We start from the raw sequence: 21593 nt of genomic DNA on the forward strand, positions 1-21593 counted from the left end.
TCAACAAAATAACAATGATTAAAAGACATAGTTTGTAACATAATGGAAAAGTGTGTGAATGTTTAAAGTATTTATACATAAGAAAATGAAGGGAGCAGCACAAAAATACTGTAAAGAATTACAGTATTTTTGGCAGATGTAATGCTACTTCTAATACTTCTGCTAATAATAATAATAATAATAATAATAATAACAGATTTTTATAGCCCCTTTCAAGGTACCCAGGGCTGCTTTAAATAGTAAGGAAACAACTTTTTAATGTGGGATCTTTTGATAATAAAAATAATAGAATATAGTTTAGTTGCTCGACCGAATTAATGTAGATTATCTTTGTTTTTGTTTTCTATTGCTTTGTCTTTTAATCTGAGTTCTGTAGAAGTGGAGTAGTTTCCATATTAATTAACTGCACTGACGCCTAAATGTTTTCTGTTGTCTCAATGAAAAAAAGTTTAGCTCATCAGTGTTTTATGTATGTAAGGACACAAGTGAAGTAAAACTCATTTTTCATTCATTTATTCTTAAACAAAACGAAAACAATGTCAGTCACAACATAAACTCATTTGGTCACAGTGAAATAAAGCTTCTGTTGTAGTGTAAATAAAAACACGGCACTCGCTGACCTGCAGTCTTACAAGTTTTTCCTTTTAAAAAATGTGTTCATATAACTACAGTTATATCATCTGGATACTTACATTACATGATCTGAAATATTGATTTATGTCCTAAAGATTATAACAGCTAAAAAAGGTCAGTTTATACTCAAAATTCAAAGTGTGGATGAGAAGATTTTTACCCTCCCTACATCTGTTCCTACAACAAACAACAATCTCCTTCACTTGAGCCTTCATCCTCTCTGCGTCCTCACAGCTTCACTGTCTTCAAGATTCAAGATTCAAGATTCAAGAGTTTATTGTCATATGCAATGATTACATTAAGCAGTCGCTTGCAATGAAATTCTTGGGCCACAGGCTCTCTTATAGCAATGCTCATAATATTAGTAAAATAAGATAAAACAGAATATCAAAATTAAAATAGAAAATAAAATATATATATACACCTGAATAAAAAAAGAAAAACAAGAAAAAACAGTACTTCATGACTTCTGATGCATGTGCTGTAAAAGTTAGCACCTTGTGTGATCCTTAAATCTAATTTTGAAAGTGCATGTTTGTTATATATTATAACTTCACATGTTTGAGTTGAAAAAAAAAAAGAAACAATACATAATTCATGCTGATTAAAAACAACTAATTGCAGATACGTCTGTGCTGAGAGAGAATTTAACTTTTTAAACTTTTAGACAATTTAGACAGTCCAGCTGGGCTAAATAGGTGTGAATTATGAAATGTCTGTTTATTTACATGCACATATGTCAGTTTCACTCACTTAGAATAGTAAGGAGATCTAACAGCAAATGTTAATCACTTATATTAATCCTCTCCAGAGACTTGACTGTGGTTTGCTGCCAGATTCTTTATTCAAAGACAGGAGAGTCTGGTTTGCACTTTGAATACTCAGCACACAGTCATCTCTCCTCTACTGCATTCTGTCCAGTTCCACCCATGCTACTGCTTTCTGCTGGCTCTGGATGGCGTTGCAAATGGCTTCCAGCAGCTCATCGGTGCAGCTCCAGGTGCTGGGCTCCAGGGTGTAGAAGAGCAGGGGCAGCGTCTCCAGCTGCAGCTCCTCCGCCTGGCACACCTCCTCCATCATGTTGTCCTCCCCACACCGTGGAAAAAACTTCCTGTTTCAAATGTTGGAGAAAACTAATAGTTAGATATTTAAAAAAAGAGGTTGTTTTTGAATATTTGGAAGGTATGAACTAGATTTACCATCCTGCAGTTGTATGCCTCCACTAGCCGCGCTGCAGTTTTCAGTCTACATGTATTTTTTTTAGATTCATATGAGGTCACCCTGACCTTTGAACACTGAAATCTAATCAGTTAATCTTTGACTCCAAGTGACAAGCAACAAATTCCCTGAGGTAAGATGACACAATCACTAGGCAAAAAAAGTCACCGTGAACTTGAACTTTGCGTGTAAGTGTATAGTAAACCTGCATGAGCCTGAATGGAGTATTATTCTGTCTAATAAGGATCTGATGCATGCTTCCTGCTTACAAATGAACGAGCACTTACCTCAGCTTCTTGTTTTTTTTGTTCTTGGGGCGGATGTGGATGACAATTGGGTAAATCCCTTGTCTCAGTAATCCCTCGACATTGGTCAGCCCCAGCTCCAACAGACAGTGCTTATCCTAAAACAGACACACAGGGAGATTCTTCATAATTCATAATAATTAGTTTAGTTTTACCACAGGCATCCTCTTTCTCCATATAAGTGAAGAAGTGACGCAGGTAATTGCTATGATTGTTTTTTTCCTTTCACTTACAAACACCCATCACACTCTTCCCTGAAGGAGAAAGCTTGTTTGACCCTGTTCATTGAGATGAATGAGACAGTGATGTATTACCTGACTAATGACCTCCTGTATTGACTCCAGCCGTACGCCCAGAACCTGCTCTGGACTGCAGGAATCCAACCAGAACACGCTCTTGTCTTGTCTCTCTGACTCCTGGACGGGCTCTGCAAACCACAGGAAAGAGTAGAATGTGGTGGGCAAATGAGGAATTGTCAACATTTTTGTTTAGTTTAACAGTGTGTGTGTGTGAGTGTGTCTGTGTGTATACCTGGCGGACAGGTGTTGAAGCTCAGACCAGAAGTCGCTGGCTGCAGCAGCCGCTCTATGAGACCACGAGAGAGCAGAGAGGGGGAGAAGATCACCGGCCTCTTGGTCTGAACCTGCACCGGCTGCACTAAACTATAAGGGATCAAGTGCTCGTCGTGACCTGAGGGGACACATGCAGATACGTGCACATTAATACAGAGTGAAATATGACTCATCACACAGATTTGGTGTCGCTCTTTGAGAACACGGCACCCGGGTCTTACGTTTGCTGAGTGTGTAGAAGACCTGCTGTGAGGAACCAATCCCACGACAGCTGGGGTTCACCGCTTTGACCAGTCGTACACGGCCGCACGCTTTCTTTGAGAACTGAGTGTAGGAATAAAACATGTAATGGTTTGGTTAACTGTGGGAGCCCGTTGTGTAAGAGTCTGGATACTTGCTGTTCATGCAGACTTACCATCTTCTTCTTGAAATCCTTTTGCTCCAGGGCCATTTTTCGGAGCCTCACAAGTAACAGCTGTTGTGCCCTGATATGGAAAATAGTGCAATTCAGGATATTTACTCCAATCTACATAATTCAAATATGTTGCCCGGGGCTTATTTTTTAACATAAATACACATTACACCCAATTATCTAAATCAGGCTAATATTAGTTTTTCAGAGCTATAGAGTCAATATTTCTCACAGGCCAGAATTTGAGGCGTTTTTAGAATAATCCAACAGTCAAATCGAGGTCTGATTGACATACCTGTTATAGTTGGGCATGGATCCTGCCTGCAGGGGCATGGCTGTGTGTGGGTCCACGAGTGAACAGCTCCAGTGGTATTTCCCATTGTACCTCGTGTCTGTGACGTGTATGATGTCATCACAGGCCACGCTCAGAGACGACGGGTCACCGTCAGCTTCCATATTCAGATTCACACGCACGTAGAAGGAGTCGGCGCCCATAAACGTTGACGACTGGAGCTGGGAGCACAGCTTGGAGTAAGCTGAAGACAGGAAGCAGAGAAGAGGACGCTTTAGTCTCTTCTGTCGGAGATGTGAGTTAATATAACTTCTTAAAAAGACAGTATTAAAGTTTTATATTATTTCTTCATTTCTCTGATATAGACTCACCCTCTGGGTTGCTCTGGTGTTTGAGTGTCGAGGCCTCAGTCCACCACTGCAGGGAGAAGTGGGCGACCTCAGCAGTGCACTGGCTGAGCTGGACGCTGCCCCCCCCGAACAGAACCCGCTCCAGCTGGACGACACGAGGAGAGAAAACTGGATGTTACAACCGTATCTTCTTCCAGTGCATCTTTCATCTTCCATCTCACTTGGACATGTTTTTCATTTCATTTCCCTTCACTTGCAAAAATGCACATCTGCAGACTGTTTGTCCCAAGAATACAAAAATCTTCATGCAGCTCACAATAACACATACAGTCGTCACACATGATTAATTCAGCATGTACACACACACACACCTCCAGCAGCTCACTGCCCTCCTTCAGTCCACACTGCTCAGCCGAGGAACCGGCTCTCACGTGGCTCACAAAGATCCCCATCTGGTTTCCGCCAACTATCTTGATGCCATCAGCCAGACTGGCACTTCCGAGCTCCCGCGAGGGGGGGGGACTTGAAGATGGCGAGCGAGGGGTTATCCCTCTTATAACCCTGATTTCAATGGAAAATAATGGAAGAATGTGGTTTGGGTCAGAGAAGTATCCATTGAATTTTAGTTAATAATGTGACCTCAGCAGAAGGTATAAAACAATATTCCCTTTCCCTTGGGCTCACTCTCATGTATTTGAATGTGTTGTGAGTCCATCGAAAGATGTTGAATAAAACCACAGAAAGTGGCGTTATCGGCAGGATCACTCGTACGAGAGGATGTCTGGACCTCAACGCTGACCGTGCACGGCTAGTGAAATGAATCCTCAGTGTTATCGCAAAGGTGCTCGATGCTGCTGTGAACATTTAACAAGTGACAGAAGTCAATGCTTTGAGGCTGCACCTGGGAACAGTGAGACTGGGCTGGTGTGAGGAGGCTGACGGCAGGTTGACCAGGTCAGGGGGGAAGAGATGAGAGTGAAGCGAGTTCCGGGAATCCCACAGGGAAGGTTCAGTCTGCTCACCTGAAAAAGTCACATGGAGACAAAACAAAACCTGAGCCACAGTTTGTTTCTGCTGCAGAGGAGACACTCACGGTCGCTTCATATAAAAAACATGTCAGAAACAAATTTACCTGTAATATTCTCATTCTCATCACTGCCCCACGAGTCCAAGTCAAACCTTTGCAGAGCAGAAAAATCAAGTTATTACGTTATTACGCAAGAATAAGAAAGAGCTGGAAATGTGTATTGACAAGTTTACGGCTGATCCACTCACTCTGTGTTGACTCTTCGGTTGATGGAGTTCATGCAAGGAGGGAAGGGGAATGTGGAGAGACGGTTTATTTCCTTTTCATTGTCGTCTGCCTGAGGATAGAAGTAAATAAAGTGTGTCTTTTGTTCCTTATTTCTTTCCTGTGTTCATGAGTGAGTCGATCTTTTATTACTCACCGACCACAGGACATTCTCCTCTGAATTGGAATCTGTGGAGGAGCAGAAAGCAATGAAGATATATGTTTAAAATGTTCATCCTTTCTCAAAGAAATCATCTTCCAGCTGCCGGTGAACACAACTTACCCTCTGAGTTTTCATTGGTTTGTCCTCTAGATGGCGTCTGTGGCACAGGAAGGAGGAGTTAATATAGTGGGACCTCAAAGCTGCTGAGAGGTGTTGTGCAGGAACAAACTCGCAAAGAGTTGCATAACGATGTATCACAACATCCCATAATCCCCGCTACAATAGACCTAGCTGTAGAAATTCCCCTTGCAGTCAAAAAAGCTACATTCCTTGCATAGCATCATAACAACATGAGAGAACACATTAGTGCTGCACACAGCACCTGGGGCCTGTGGAAATGATGCCTCACAGAAAGCAAAGAAGCAGCTACAGCTCTTATGATTGACAGCAGCACTTCACTCCTACAGCGAGAAGCACTGATTCGGATTAAAATCAGTACGAGGACCGTGTTGTGGAAACGCAGCGCTGACCTTTCGCAGCCGGTGGGTGCTGTTGATCCGGGGGCTGAGGTCCAGGCCGAGGGAGCAGCAGGGGCCATAGCACTGGTCCTCACTGCACAGAGACAGGTGGGACTGGGGAGAAGGGTTTGCATTAAATACTCTGTGGTTACAGTGTAAATTGTCGGACTCTTAACGTGAACTCACACAGTGCAGACAGTTGTCGCTCTGCTGCATTTGCTCATGGCCCCTCTCCCTCTCGATCTCCAGCTCCCCCTGCTGCTGCTCCAGGTTGGCCTGCAGCTCCGCAATGCGTTTACGCAGCCGGTTCTTATCCAGCAGACAGTCGGTGTACTCCAGCTGCAGGCTGTCACGGCTCCGCAAGGCCTGGAACAAAAAGCACGGAAGTTAACATGACACATGCTGATGTGGGGGAAATGAAATCTGCAGCAGACTAAACACTGACGGGCTCAACTGTAACCGAGCTAACTACAAAATACACAACTGCCTCCACAGACTGTAATCATGCAGATGGTTACACACAGGGGCGTTTAAAGGGACAGGCTAAAGGGTCCTGAGGGTCCCTACATCAAATTAGGAGTTTAAAGGTAGAGCTGGTTTCACACTGACCTGGTCTCTCTCCTTCTCCAGTTCCATGATCTGGTTGAAGTAGGATACGCTCCTCTTCTGCTCAGTGTCCCAGTCCAGATGGAGAGTCCTCAGTTTCAGCTTTAGCTGCTCACACTGCGACTCCAGCTGCAAAAACATGAACGATAATGAAAACAACCCCTATTTGCATTATCTCTACCACTTATCCTTTGCGGGTCATGGGGGGAGGTGAGCAGGGAGGGGTACATCATGGACTATGATCTATTTATTTAGTCTCTATTGAACCTAAACCCAATCTGCATGTCTTTGAACTGTGGGAGGAAGCCGGAGTCCCCGCAGAAAACCCATGAAGACACAGGTAGAAAATGCAAACTCCACACAGAAAGACCGGGAGTTCCTGAGGGAACTATCAAAATTTGATTAAAGATGATATGTATCATGTGTAGTTTGATGAGTAATCTGATTACCTTGTCCCTGTACTCCTCAGAGCTCTGCACCTCTCCCTGGAGTCGAGTGATGATATCGCAGAGCTCCTGCCTCTGCTCTGTGGCCTCCCTGCGGTCCTGCTGCAGGATATCCATCAGAGCCTGAGGTAAACAATAGAAACCACATTTGTACAAAGTAAAAAAAAAGAAAACACTATCAGAAGATGAGAAATCTTTAAGGACAAATCACAAATTTGAGAAAAACCTACGATGACTCCATTGGCAGGAGCCGAGTCCTTCGTCTGAGTCTCTGTGCTCTGGGCTCGGTGCGGCGGCTTCTCTGGTAAAACAGGCGGAGAAGCATTGACTCCATTAGAGTTTTTTTTGACTGGCGCAGAGTTCTCCACTGCTCCGAGGGTTTGGTTGTCTGCCTCTGTCAACCTGGACTTTAGCTTCTCTACCTGGATGGAGACAGAGCAAATAAAGACTTAACCTGACACAGACATTGTTGTGCTGCTGTAAAGTATGTTTCAAATGCAGGAAAATACCTAACAGGCTCTGAATTATAAATAAAAAGGCTTAAGCCTAAAGTTGAACGTGTTTTTGCCATTAGTACCAGTGCTTTTATTCTTTTTTTTGTTTTCTTGTAATGCCATCTTGTTTTTATGGCTTTAACGTGATTCTGTCTTCTCATTGCTTTTATTTATTCATTGTGTGAATGCATTTTTGTGATTTCTGAGTATCCTGTGTCTGTCTACGCACTTTGTTAACTCTCTTTTTAGTTAAGCATAAAATAAACCACAAATATTTACAGGTATTCAGAGCCAAGTTGTTCAGTGGCAGGGTCGACATGTTGTGACAGCGCACAAGCTAAATAAAACAGGAGGCTGATAGCATCTACACAGATGGTCTGAAATACGGGTTGTTTGGTACGTGTTGCAGTTGCATGCCCGCTGACGTTCCACTTTAAAGGATCATGGGCACTGCTACTGTATTTGCTGCCCAGACATGCAGAAAATAAACATTTATCTTCCTCTCACCCTCAGTTTAATAACACTTAAAAATATCTCTCCCTGTCTCTGCATGAAATCCCCGAAACTATTTTCTAACAAACTATTTCTCAGAAATGTCTGTTGAGTAACAAGCACCAGCCACAACAGTTAGAGCCTGTGTCAGAGTTTCTCAGTAATGAACTGTGGTAATCTTTCCCGTAGTTTTTCATTCTTGAAAAAAACCAATCACCCAACAAACGAATGGACGGGGGTGAAAACATAACCTCCTTGGCAGAGGTCTGTTTTTGCCCCCCCGCTGCAGACCGACCTACCTGCCTCAGCAGTTCTCTCTCTCGGGTCGAGGCCTTCCCTTGCTCCTCTAAGGCCCTGGAGTATTTCACAGCCTGCTCCAGGTGTCTGTCCTTCAGGTTTCCCAGCTCCTTGCTGGCCGACTCCAAGTCCTGACGCAGCCTTCACATCACACAACATCCAGAGGACACATTCTTACTATTTCTCATTGATTACGTTGGTAGAAAGACACTAGAAACAACATATGGATGAATGGTTTTCTTTCTTCCTTCTTCAACTCCAAAGAGCAGGATTCAAACTTGGGACCAACCTCTCCAGTTGCAGTTTATTCCAACGTAACTCCTGCGCTTTGCGTTCGGCGCGGCCTCGTTCGTCCTCCGCCATCCGGCAGCGCTGGGACATGCGGCGCTCACACATGCGGCTGTTTCGAAGCTGCTCCCTCAGTTTACGCACCTCCAGGAGCAGAAACTGGGTCAAACCCTCTGGACCTTCCTCATCTGGGGAGAGAGGCAGGTGGAGGAGGTTACTGGTTAATGTATGGAGATGGTAAACATGAATATACGTCTGACTCCTCACTGTGGATAACCTGAAACACTGTGTGCATCCTTTGTGGGAGCAGAGATCTCTACGGTTGTTTCTCACATCTTCTGATCTTTGTCTCAGAGGCCGTTATCAGACAGCCTTCATTATACTGTGTTTATATAACATGCACTATAGTCATTAGATGCACTTGAGCATGATTATAACTTTATCATAGAACAGCGTGTTCGAGCACTTAACGACTAACTTATTTCTTTTTAGCCTCCGTCTCATTAGTGTTTGCTATGTAACGTTTAAATATAAACCTTTTCTCCATTCACAGTTTGAATATCTTGGCTCTAAGTGTTTTTAACTGTGTGTCAGTAAAGAGCCATTCACACAATTATCCACGTAGACGTCCAGCAAACAGCTTTTCATTATGCAATCATTAGCACACATTCTTGTTGGTTGCATTTTGATAACATACAAAAATATTCCATTGTAGAACGTGGAGAATCACAACAGAAACACTTGAGAGAAAGTCATTTTTCCCATCAAATCAAAATAAGTTTTATTCACTGACGGACGGACGGACGGACGGACGGACGGACGGACAGACAGACAGACAGACAGACAGACAGACAGACAGACAGACAGACAGACAGACAGACAGAAAGACAGACAGAAAGACAGACAGACAGACAGACAGACAGACAGACAGACAGACACACAGACAGACATCCCTACTTACCCAGTATGAGGGAGCATCGATGTGTGGGCTGCTCCCCGGTCAGCTGCGTGTACTGCTCCGGGTGGTAAAACTCAAGCGACTCCATGAAGGCCTGAATTCCTCGGTGGCCCTGACCCCGGAGAATGTCCAGGAGACGACCTGTTCAACAAGAGACAAAAAACATGCTCAGAACTAGAATTACCGCCCTGCAGATGTAGGGTCAGGATTCGTTTTGTGAGGCTGATGTGGCCTTTGACCTTCGAGCACCCAAAATCTAAGTTCAGAGAGGTGAGACAGCTCCTCAGTTTTCAGTGTGTTCAAGATGCAATGTGGGAAAAAGGAAAACTCCTCTACTGGTGAAGGGAAAGGAGTCAATCACTTCTTTTAAATCGGGTTTAGCCGAATAAAAAGAAAACCTGCGTATACTCACTAATTTCAGTGTAAAGGAGATACAACCGAACATTTGTGCCAAATTTGAAAGGATTCTCTCCTTGTGTCCTTAAAATAACCTGTTCACTAGAAGTAGAGTTTTTAAGGTCCCAGTGACCTTGACCTTTGACCTTCAACCACCACTCCATCAGTTCATCCGCTAGTGCACGTTCACAACCTACAAACATGATGCCTCCTGCGTCTGGCTGCCACTGGTGTGGAGGAATAAAAACTTTGATAATTCTTTACCGGACACAAAGCAGCAATAAACTCTCGTGTCAGAGTTTTGGTTCTGTAAACCACCACATCTGAAACAGAGAAACCACAGAACAGATTCCTCTTTGATCCGAGAGTCTTTCCCTCCTATGTCGGTATTTCAAACATGGACATGATATGAACGAGCATTAGCTCAGTCACTGGCAAAGAAACGACGCTGAACCAGCTGCTCGTCCTCATCCCGTCTTTAACGTCTCTCCTTCATCTTTTTCTTCTTTCGCTCCTTCACACTCCCCTCTACTTACAGTCGTCTTTCATCTTGCTCCTGCAACATTCATCTTCACCACACGTTCCTCTCTGACAACCTGCTGCACGATCATTCAAACATAATGTCACTTCTTTAGGAAAGTGCCACGTAAAGAGTCTTGTACTGAGATTGTAGATTTGTTTCCTGTCCTCTTCCCTTATCTATCTATCTATCTATCTATCTATCTATCTATCTATCTATCTATCTATCTATCTATCTATCTATCTATCTATCTATCTATCTATCTATCTATCTATCTTGTTTTTAGGACACCATCACGACCTGTCCCTTTGACCTCTTACAGGATCTTTGCTTCATTAAACCTGAAATCCTCTTCCCCTCACCGGCCTTGCTGATGCGCAGCGGGTACTGTGTGGAGTTGAGCACCTCGTCCTCATCCTGCTCGTCGATGACCTTGCACTGCCGCAGGTACGGCGTGACTTTAGCCGGGTTCAGGATGCGCGTGAGCTTGTGTCTCACTCCTTCCACGCGATCCCACAGCTCCTCGCAGCGCTCCTCCGTCCAGGGGGCCGAAGAGCGCACCTCCTCTGGAGCCATGTCCCCATCATACATCCAAACTGTGACACCTGCAGGAGAAGAGCCGAGTCCAAAGATGAGATGTCAGGAAGAACAATACTTTGAAGGGACACACTTTGTTTTTACTGATAAATCTTATCAGTGAAGAAATGAGAAGATGCTCCAGACTGGAAACTGTCCAATGCATTTTAAGAGATTTAACCCCTATAACATAAGATTCTGACAAATAAACTGAATTTAACTTGAAGACCACAGATACGGTGTTCGAATCTAAATCAGGTAACAGCCAATACATGTCTGCATGAATGAACGAGTGTGGTAGCAGTGGCTTTCGGTGTTATTTTAATTGTCGTAGAGCAAAGGGTCTGATGTTATGAGGGTCATAAACGAGTGGGAAAGACACTTTGTGGGCGGGTGGCTCAGAGCCCAGGAATGACAATACCGGCATTACTCATACCCAAAAACACAGAAGGGGACGACAGACAAAGACTTTTCTTGGTCCCATTCACTTGACACTGGAGGAGACGGAGAGAAAGCCGAGCCCCGGTCTCATTTCTGTTAGTTTAACAGACGTAGTGAGTCTGTTATCATCACTGAGGAAGCCAGGTCACACACCCATTTCCCTGCAGCTGGAATGCAGTTTCATTTCCTTAATAATTCCATGTTTTCTGAATGTTAAGAATATGCAAACACATCTGGGCTCGTAACAGTGATCACATTTAAATTAAAATCAAAAGAAGCCATCGAGGAAGTTAAAATGAAAATGACCCTACGAGTATTTAACCCCAGTATCTGTACGGAGAGGGAGTTTCTGCAGCTCCGGGCCAACGGGCAAGTCGGGGCAGGTCTGCTCTGGAATCTCAGTCACTACCTTCAAACAGTGTATTGAGACCTTGTTGATTGCCTCTTCACTCCCACGCCTGACACTCAAGGCAGCAGAAAACACTCCCCTAACGATGACATGTATTTTTACTCCACCACCACCTTGTCCTAGAAAGTTACTCATAGCACCTACGCAAAAAACGAAAGTTACAAATATATGAAAAACACAATTCCAACAAGATGAACGTCAAAAGCTGTTTATCAGAAGGTTCTGCAGAATGTTGACACAATACGATATCATTGAATGTCATTTCTCACACAGGTACAGTGTGTGATGATTCAGCTCCGTCTGTTTTTAATCTCTACAAGGTTGTTTCCAAACTGTGTGTAGCATTAACACAATATTAAAAATGTACAATTAGTTTTTGCAAATTTACCAGGACTTTAGATTACAGTGTTGAATGTTTTGAGAAATATTGCAGCAATGAGCAAAATCAAAAAGAAAAATATATTACAAAAGAAAAGAACTTGAATTTTGGTTTTCAAAAGTAATATCACCAATAATCACATGGTCACAGGATCCTTTATATCGAGAGGAAAGAAGAAGACATGATAATGGAGACCCACATGACTTCATTTTGTTGACCCAGGGATAATCTGATGTTTACCAGTGTAAAGACCTGCTGCCTTATAAGGTGCAGTTTAACAGTAGTGACTGATTGATAGAGCAGCTGCTGGTCTGTACCGTATCTCCTCAGCTAAATGTGCCCTAACTTTGAAAGTCAGAAAACAGTGACTTACCGCTCATGTCTCCGACCTGCGTGGATCTCCCGTGACAACGACTGCGTGTGAACCTCAGTGTGGTCAAGTCCTCACATCCCGCTCCGCTCCACGGACCAAGTGAGACTGAGGAGGAAAGAGGGCACGAGAGAGTGGGCGCCACCTGACGGGAAAACCCGGAGAGCGCGCAGCTCCACCTTTACGCACGCAGCTACTCCACCCTCAGTCAACAGCAGGCGGCCAATCAGTGGCCGGGAGAGAGAAAACAATCCACACTTATCACTTCACCACTTCGACAGAGCGATGACCCCGTTATCCAGCCTCCAGCCACTGGGTCAAATACTTTAGATAGAGTCCTCCAGCACTAGAGGGCGCTTTCAACCAAGGAGTGACCACACAGGCTATAAACAACCATTAAACTCAATGAAAAGTTCCAATACTATTAAACTAAATGAAAAAGTTCCAATACTATTAAACTAAATATAAAGTTTCACTACTATTAAACTAAATATAAAGTTTCAATACTGTTAAACTGAATGAAAAAGTTCCAATATTATTAAAATGTATAAAAAAGTTCCACTACTATTAAACTAAATATAAAGTTTCAATACTATTAAACTAAATATAAAGTTTCACTACTATTAAACTAAATATAAAGTTTCAATACTGTTAAACTGAATGAAAAAGTTCCAATACTATTAAACTAAATATAAAGTTCCACTACTATTAAACTAAATATAAAGTTTCACAGTTCTATACTATTAAACTAAATATAAAGTTTCACTACTATTAAACTAAATATAAAGTTTCAATACTGTTAAACTGAATGAAAAAGTTCCAATATTATTAAAATGTATAAAAAAGTTCCACTACTATTAAACTAAATATAAAGTTTCAATACTATTAAACTAAATATAAAGTTTCACTACTATTAAACTAAATATAAAGTTTCAATACTGTTAAACTGAATGAAAAAGTTCCAATATTATTAAAATGTATAAAAAAGTTCCACTACTATTAAACTAAATATAAAGTTTCACTACTATTAAACTAAATATAAAGTTTCGATACTATTAAACTGAATGAAAAGTTCTGATCATGTTAAACTGATTAAAAAGCTCCAATACTGTTAAACAGAATAAAAGGTTTCACAACTATTAAACTAACTGAAAAAGTTCCAATACTATTAGAATTCAAAGTTTAAAAGAAAATACAAAGTTACAGGTAAACACCGGATTGAAAAAGTTTCCCTTGCTCACCCGCAGAACTTTTTGCTTGATGTCAGAATGGAGGCTGATGACACAATAGAGAAAATGACTGAACTGAGTGACTCACTTTCCAGTTGTTTGACTGCAGTCGAGCAGAATGTGATGTCAGACTCTCGGGTGTTGAAGGGGAGCAGGTTAGTCACCAGCGCTCCCAGGAGAAACCCAGTGGACCTCATCAAAACCCAGTGAGTTTCATACTTACAGTTATATATATTATTTCTAGTAGATTGTAAACTCTCCTGCACCTCCCACAGGATGTCTGTTGTAATTGGAGAATCAAGCTCAATATGTGTCTCAGCTGACTCACACTGGTGACGTCAGTAAAACGATCACTTCACTCATAACTTCCTGACGGGTTCCGGAGAATCAGATTTAATAAAGTTCCAAAACATTTAATGATGATACAGTCATGCTCAAAAACCCATAGCAACAAATAATAGAGATGAACGTCCTGTTAAAGAAAAAAGGAAAGTGACGTTGTTTTGTGTCACGTGAAATAATGTACAAATTAGTGTATAATACAAATAAATCATTGGTTTATTAAGTATATTTATAAATGTATAAATGTAAACTTAAGATTTTAAATGATAAACCAAGTGGGTAGATAGTTCTCTCTCTATTAAATGGTGCTGTTGCCATTAACAAGATCATCACGTCATCACTTTTATTATTCTCATTATAACAACCAGTCTCTCCCTCTCTTCTCCTTCCTCTCCTCTCTCCCCCTCTCTTCTCTCTCTCTCTCCTCTCTCTCTCCCTCTCTTCTCCTTCCTCTCCTCTCTCCCCCTCTCTTCTCTCTCTCTCTCTCTCTCTCCCTCTCTTCTCCTTCCTCTCCTCTCTCCCCTCTCTTCTCTCTCTCTCTCTCTCTCTCCTCTCTTCTCCTTCCTCTCCTCTCTCCCCTCTCTTCTCTCTCTCTCTCTCTCCTCTCTCTCTCCCTCTCTTCTCCTTCCTCTCCTCTCTCCCCCTCTCTTCTCTCTCTCTCTCCTCTCTCTCTCCCTCTCTTCTCCTTCCTCTCCTCTCTCCCCCTCTCTTCTCTCTCTCTCTCCTCTCTCTCTCCCTCTCTTCTCCTTCCTCTCCTCTCTCCCCTCTCTCCCTCTCTCTCTCTCTCTTCTCCTTCCTCTCCTCTCTCCCTCTCTTCTCTCTCTCTCTCCTCTCTCTCTCCCTCTCTTCTCCTTCCTCTCCTCTCTCCCCCTCTCTTCTCTCTCTCTCTCTCTCTCTCCCTCTCTTCTCCTTCCTCTCCTCTCTCCCCCTCTCTTCTCTCTCTCTCTCCTCTCTCTCTCCCTCTCTTCTCCTTCCTCTCCTCTCTCCCCTCTCTTCTCTCTCTCTCTCTCTCCTCTCTCTCTCCCTCTCTTCTCCTTCCTCTCCTCTCTCCCCCTCTCTTCTCTCTCTCTCCTCTCTCTCTCCCTCTCTTCTCCTTCCTCTCCTCTCTCCCCTCTCTTCTCTCTCTCTCTCCTCTCTCTCTCCCTCTCTTCTCCTTCCCTCTCTCTCTCCCCTCTCTCCTCTCTCTCTCCCTCTCTTCTCCTTCCTCTCCTCTCCCCCTCTCTCCTCTCTCTCTCTCCTCTCTCTCTCCCTCTCTTCTCCTTCCTCTCCTCTCTCCCCCTCTCTTCTCTCTCTCCTCTCTCTCTCCCTCTCTTCTCCTTCCTCTCCTCTCTCCCCCTCTCTTCTCTCTCTCTCTCTCTCTCTCCCTCTCTTGTCCTTCCTCTCCTCTCTCTCCCCCTCTCTTCTCTCTCTCTCTCCTCTCTCTCTCCCTCTCTTCTCCTTCCTCTCCTCTCTCCCCTCTCTTCTCTCTCTCTCCTCTCTCTCTCCCTCTCTTCTCCTTCCTCTCCTCTCTCCCCCTCTCTTCTCTCTCTCTCTCTCTCTCCCTCTCTTCTCCTTCCTCTCCTCTCTCCCCTCTCTCCTCTCTCTCTCCTCTCTCTCTCCCTCTCTTCTCCTTCCTCTCCTCTCTCCCCCTCTCTTCTCTCTCTCTCTCCTCTCTCTCTCCCTCTCTTCTCCTTCATCTCCTCTCTCCCCTCTCTTCTCTCTCTCTCTCCTCTCTCTCTCCCTCTCTTCTCCTTCCTCTCCTCTCTCCCCTCTCTTCTCTCTCTCTCTCCTCTCTCTCTCCCTCTCTTCTCCTTCCTCTCCTCTCTCCCCCTCTCTTCTCTCTCTCTCTCTCTCTCTCCCTCTCTTCTCCTTCCTCTCCTCTCTCCCCTCTCTTCTCTCTCTCTCTCCTCTCTCTCTCCCTCTCTTCTCCCCTCTCTCCTCTCTCTCTCCCTCTCTTCTCCTTCCTCTCCTCTCTCCCCCTCTCTTCTCTCTCTCTCTCTCTCTCTCTCCCTCTCTTCTCCTTCCTCTCCTCTCTCCCCCTCTCTTCTCTCTCTCTCTCTCTCTCTCTCCCTCTCTTCTCCTTCCTCTCCTCTCTCCCCTCTCTTTCTCTCTCTCTCTCTCTCTCTCCCTCTCTTCTCCTTCCTCTCCTCTCCCCCTCTCTTCTCTCTCTCTCTCCTCTCTCTCTCCTCTCTCTCCCCCTCTCTCCTCTCTCTCCCTCTCTTCTCTCTCTCTCTCCCCTCTCCTCTCTCCCTCTCTCCTCTCTCTCTCCCTCTCTTCTCCTTCCTCTCCTCTCTCCCCTCTCTTCTCTCTCTCTCTCTCTCTCTCCCTCTCTTCTCCTTCCTCTCCTCTCTCCCTCTCTTCTCTCTCTCTCTCCTCTCTCTCTCCCTCTCTTCTCCTTCCTCTCCTCTCTCCCCTCTCTTCTCTCTCTCTCTCCTCTCTCTCTCCCTCTCTTCTCCTTCCTCTCCTCTCTCCCCTCTCTTCTCTCTCTCTCCTCTCTCTCTCTCTCCCTCTCTTCTCCTTCCTCTCCTCTCTCCCCTCTCTCTCTCTCTCTCCTCTCTTCTCCTTCCTCTCCTCTCTCCCCTCTCTCCTCTCTCTCTCTCCTTCTCCTTCCTCTCCTCTCTCCCCTCTCTCTCTCTCTCTCTCTCTCTCTCCCTCTCTTCTCCTTCCTCTCCTCTATCCCCTCTCTCTCTCTCCCCTCTCTCTCTCTCTCTCCTCTCTCTCTCCCTCTCTTCTCCTTCCTCTCCTTCTCCCCTCTCTTCTCTCTCTCTCTCCTCTCTCTCTCCCTCTCTTCTCCTTCCTCTCCTCTCTCCCCCTCTCTCTCTCTCTCTCTCTCTCTCTCTCCCTCTCGTCTCCTTCCTCTCCTCTCTCCCCCTCTCTTCTCTCTCTCTCTCTCTCTCTCTCCCTCTCTTCTCCTTCCTCTCCTCTCCCCTCTCTTCTCTCTCTCTCCCTCTCTTCTCCTTCCTCTCCTCTCTCCCCCTCTCTTATCTCTCTCTCTCTTCTCTCCCTCCTTTTTCACTTATCTCCTCAAGCGGTCGATGCAGATTGCCACCCACATTGAGTTTGGTTTCTCTGGAGTTTTGACTACAAAATCTTTATCGCAGATCAACCAGGTAGGATGAACGTAAACCACTAAGTTTATAACGTCACCAAAATCCTTGCTTAATAAAAATATGTATGTACATGTGAGATTTTAAAGAATAAACCAAGTGAAGTAGACTTCATCTTAGAAGGTAACTCCTCCTCCTCCTCCTCCTCCTCTTCCTCCTCCTCCTCCTCCTGTGTGGGACTGGACAGTGGCTGCTGTGGTGTGAAATGTGTCTTTCACTACAGTAAGAAGCCAGACAGGAAATATGAGGTGCCCGGCAGAAGAATGAGTCTTTTTCTTGGCCTGTGGAAATGTCAGAGTGCCCTCTGTCTGTCTCGGGGCCTCCTCCTCCTCTTCCTCTTCCTCTTCCTCTTCCTCTTCCTCCTCCTCCTCCTCCTCCTCCTCCTCCTCCTCCTCCTCTGAACGAACAGGGTCAGAGGTGAAGATGCCGGAGCGAATGTCCTCACATTAAACCAGTGGATATAAATATAGTCTTGAACATTTAGTGTGTGGTGAGCTCTACAAAAATAGTGTTAGTGATGTTATTTTACACACTCAGTGAAGGACGTGTAGTTGTGTGTTATTAAAGTAACTGTGTGTTACTGATCTGTTCATGTTGTGGCCCATTTTAAATTTGAGTATTTACAGACAGGAAATGTAAAGTACAGCTCAAATGAATAATTAAATTTCCACATCTTTCTATTCCTCTTTCTTCTCCTCTCTGTTCTTTTTCTATTTGTTCTTTTCTCTCTGCCTCAGAGTCTGTTGTTTACTCTCTGCTGCTTCGTCTTCGGACCGAACAGTCCTGCCTCCAACAGTCGGTCCAGGCCTCGGTCAGCGGAGGGAGGAGGGAGGGAGAGGGAGAGGGAGAGAGGGAGGGAGGGAGAGGAAGAGAGGGAGAGGAGGAAGCTGCAGTGGATGAGCATTCCTGTTGTTTCTGAGGTGACAGCGATACAGAGGGGCCATTGAGAGCCACACTGGACCCCCACAGTTGGCTCATGCTGGAATGTGTGATATCGTGCCGGCTCGGCCCAACAGAAATAAACCGTGCAGAATTTACTCAAATGCATCATCCACTTTCATTATTGGAATCTTTTTTTTCCAGCTGGATTGATTTGTGAAGTGTGTGAGCAGGTTTCAGAAAGATAAGGCTGCTGAACACTTTAACTGCTCTAAGGGACGGAGAGTCAAACCAGTGGAGAACAGAGATTTGGCTGAATGATGAGTCTTTTGATCCAGTGGCAGTTTCACCTGCAGCTTCAGGGCAACAGGAGCTGGTTGGGACTGAAATAAACGTAAATCATTAGGGGAGAAAAGCTTTATGAAATCACACAGCTTGCATAAATGTCCACCAGTGTCTGTGGGCTTCGTTTCTATGTTTGTTCCAGTCCGCTCCTGCCCTGCACACAACAGGCCGGGCCCTGCACCCGGCAGCTGACCCCCCATGGCTCCGTCTATGACTCAACCCTGGCGGCTGCACAGAATCGTCTCTTTGTGTCCGTGAAGAATATGTCTTTTCTGACCGTTTTTTTGGAAAACAGAGGCAGAGAGAGAGAAGGAGGTGGGGACGTCAGTAAATGAGACAGATTTAAATCTTGACATGTGATTCATGCTTCGTTTGTAGGACATCATCTTTCACTACGCATCAGACTGGTGGTCCTAAAAGTAAACTCCAGACATTTCATGAAGTTAAAAGTTATAGAGTGTCGTCCCATTCCCAGCTCGGTATCTGTGTCACGTGGGGCAGTGAGTCTTAATGAGAACTTGTAACTATCCCAGAGTAAAACCCTGCAATTTCCTGTTTAACATGGAATCAACTTCAATAACATCATGACGGTCGGAGTGAAAAAACCTAAACCTCAGTGAAGCAAACAAGAAGCTTGGAAAAACAATGACTGAGACAAAATGTTTCAGAAGAATCAAAGCAGAGGACAGTGAAGGGAGAGTTTATTTATTGTATGAGCTTAACAAAACTTTTTCACTACTCTGTATATTATCTCTTAGTCCAGGCTGTGGACTATGGGGGACTATGCTGCTTCTGGATATTTAAGTTTTCCAAACATGTCCTTTGAACTAGAGCGGGCACCTCTCGTACAGGGAAAGTAGGTAAAACTGGGGACAACCAACAAAAACGAGAAATCAACACCAACGCTCAGTGTCCCTGTGGGGAGACTCCCCCGACTATGGACCACATCCTTAGTGGGTGCCCACTGGGTCCCATTACCTCCAATAAACACCTGAGGGAGACATAGATTGGATACGGCCCTGACGTGATAAGATATGATGATGCAGAGGCTTGAGTCCTCCTGTGGTGGCTGTAGGTTCAGGTCTGACCCGGCCCTTTGCAGCGTGTCCTCCCTTTTAATAATTTCCCAATACAGGATCAATAAAGTACATCTATCTTTCTATCTTTCTTTCTTTGTCCACATTTCACACTTGAACTGACCTGTCATTAAGGTGAAAAGCCCCAAAAACTACGGCTGCGTCAACACAAAATAGGCTATAACCCACAAATACTCATTGTTTCAGTACAAAAATGCATTTGAGTGCAGACACAAGTCGGCTTGGGTTCCACAGCGGTCGCCCAATAAGTGCCTCTGTCTCCTCAGTGTCGGAGCGTGACATGTGAACTGTTGATTGAGTCGTCAAACTGCTTAGACTCTGTGTTTTTCACATTGGGTCACACCTACCGAGCAAAAAATGTGCACACATACACAGCTTTGTGGTGCCAGTGAAAACTGACGCCCCGGCCGCCGCTGCTCCCCTTCCTGTCACTCTCCCTCCAGAGCAGTGAGGTCTGAGTCCATGTTTGAATTACAGGGTGTAGCATAGCTGTCTAAATCTGAGCTCCACCACACACTTGAGCTGCAGACATAGACATTTAATCAACCACTGCACATCAACTTCCAGATTCATAAACAGTTTTATAAATGCGTCCATTGCCGACCGCACACTAAAAGTTGCCCTAAAACAGAAACAGGGTCACGTATTGTGTCGGAGCCGTCACGACAAACAAAACACTTCAGGCCTCAGCGCTCCACGTGTCTGTCTGCGTATTTGTGTGTGTTCGGTATATTTAAGATCACATTTCCACACATGTCCTGGACTGCGGCTGGATGTTCGCACTAAAGGGAGATGACCTCCACGTTTTCAGGTGAGGGTCACGTTGGCCACACGCCTCCCTGCCGCCGCTGCTGCTGCTGCACATTCCCTGGGTTTTTAGGGATTCCGGTTTTAACTGGCACCAACTACACAAACATCAGCAGGAAAACCAGTCGTCTGCAGAATGATCCCGATAAAATAAGAGAGTGTCACTGCGATGAGACACTTAAGTACCGACGCTGTGTTTCCTTGTTGCTTGTCTGTGCTAAAAGTTCTATTTTTAAGTATTTTCCTGAAAACTATTCATGGAAAAATATAGAGCTGACGGGAAATCAGCGTCTGTTCTGGATCGTCAGTGATTTTCTGAAAAACCTCGGACTCTTAAACTCGGACCAGGCTTCTTACGGCAAAGGCGAAGAGTCGCTGTCCAGTAACTGTCAGAAATAAACATTACAGTCTGTGTGTGTTTTCTTTATTGCAGCCTAGAAAGCACAGAGCCCTGACATTACAAAGCTCTATTGTCTCCGGGCCAACACTCGGCATCCTGGCAGCTCGACTCCACTAAAACAGGAGCAGGATCCAAACAGAGACTCGGAGGTCGACTTCTTTCATGTAGCTCTGGACCCAAACCTGCACATTTCAGCGTCAACACACTGATCTTACTCCCAACTTCAACTCCTCAGCCCCATTTCCCTGAACTACTGGTTTTTGAAGTGGATTCATCTTATTCCTACTTTTTTACAAGTTATTATTAAGTTATTATTATTGTTATTATTAGTGATCTGTCCTCTCATCCTGTTTCCCTCCTTTTCTTTCCTCTTCTCAGCTTCATCTTTTGGTTTTCTTCTTATCTCTGTTCACTGAAATCCAGTTGAATAACACACAGTTCTCACACAACTCTCAACAACAACAACAATATTCTTAACACTGTATCTGTGTGTGACTTCCTGTTATTGCTCTCTCCTTTTTTTTATCTCTCCCTCCTTCCTCTGGTTTTATTTTCCTCACCCCCTCATTCTCTGCTCATCACAGATCGTCTGATACTTTGCAGCTGTTGACATCAGTAGCTGCTCCCCCCACCCCACCTCCCCTCTCCCCTCGCTCTGAGTCATCTCCTCAGTCCACCGTGCTCCCTCTTCTCTTTTATCTCACCTCTCTGTCTCTCTGTCTTGTCTTATTCGGTCTTTTCACATGTGGGACAGGAAATTCATTTTAGCGTTCAAAATAAAAGATTCCTGTTTCTGCCCAAGCTGCATCACAGATGCAGCTTGAGTTCAGTTGGATGTTTCAGGCGTCGGGCTGAAGGATCACTGTCCTGTGTTCGTCCTGGAGAGTCTCTCCTTCCACCTCCTCCTCCATCAAGTGAAACCACAGATGCACATTGATCATTGGAACAAACTGTAAAAACACAGGGGTGACCTGACGTTAGG

General features: G+C 44.6%; 1 protein-coding gene across 1 annotated transcript; it reads right to left on the minus strand.

The window, feature by feature from the left end:
- Positions 1–497: 497 nt before the first annotated feature.
- zmp:0000000896 (caspase recruitment domain-containing protein 10) lies at positions 498–12802 on the minus strand. Its single transcript, XM_035181666.2, has 24 exons — positions 12430–12802; positions 10614–10856; positions 9339–9476; positions 8379–8565; positions 8092–8230; positions 7037–7228; positions 6810–6929; positions 6364–6489; positions 5941–6120; positions 5767–5868; positions 5357–5393; positions 5231–5262; positions 5058–5146; positions 4915–4961; positions 4684–4804; positions 4154–4343; positions 3804–3927; positions 3436–3676; positions 3144–3213; positions 2950–3052; positions 2688–2846; positions 2471–2583; positions 2139–2254; positions 498–1744 (listed from the first exon to the last, which is right to left on the minus strand). The coding sequence occupies exons 1-24, from the start codon at positions 12434–12436 to the stop codon at positions 1537–1539; spliced, it is 3084 nt and encodes a 1027-aa protein (XP_035037557.1). The 5' UTR covers positions 12437–12802; the 3' UTR covers positions 498–1536.
- Positions 12803–21593: the final 8791 nt, after the last annotated feature.

This window comes from Hippoglossus stenolepis, chromosome 16 (genome assembly GCF_022539355.2).
Source record: "Hippoglossus stenolepis isolate QCI-W04-F060 chromosome 16, HSTE1.2, whole genome shotgun sequence".
Taxonomy (NCBI): domain Eukaryota; kingdom Metazoa; phylum Chordata; class Actinopteri; order Pleuronectiformes; family Pleuronectidae; genus Hippoglossus; species Hippoglossus stenolepis.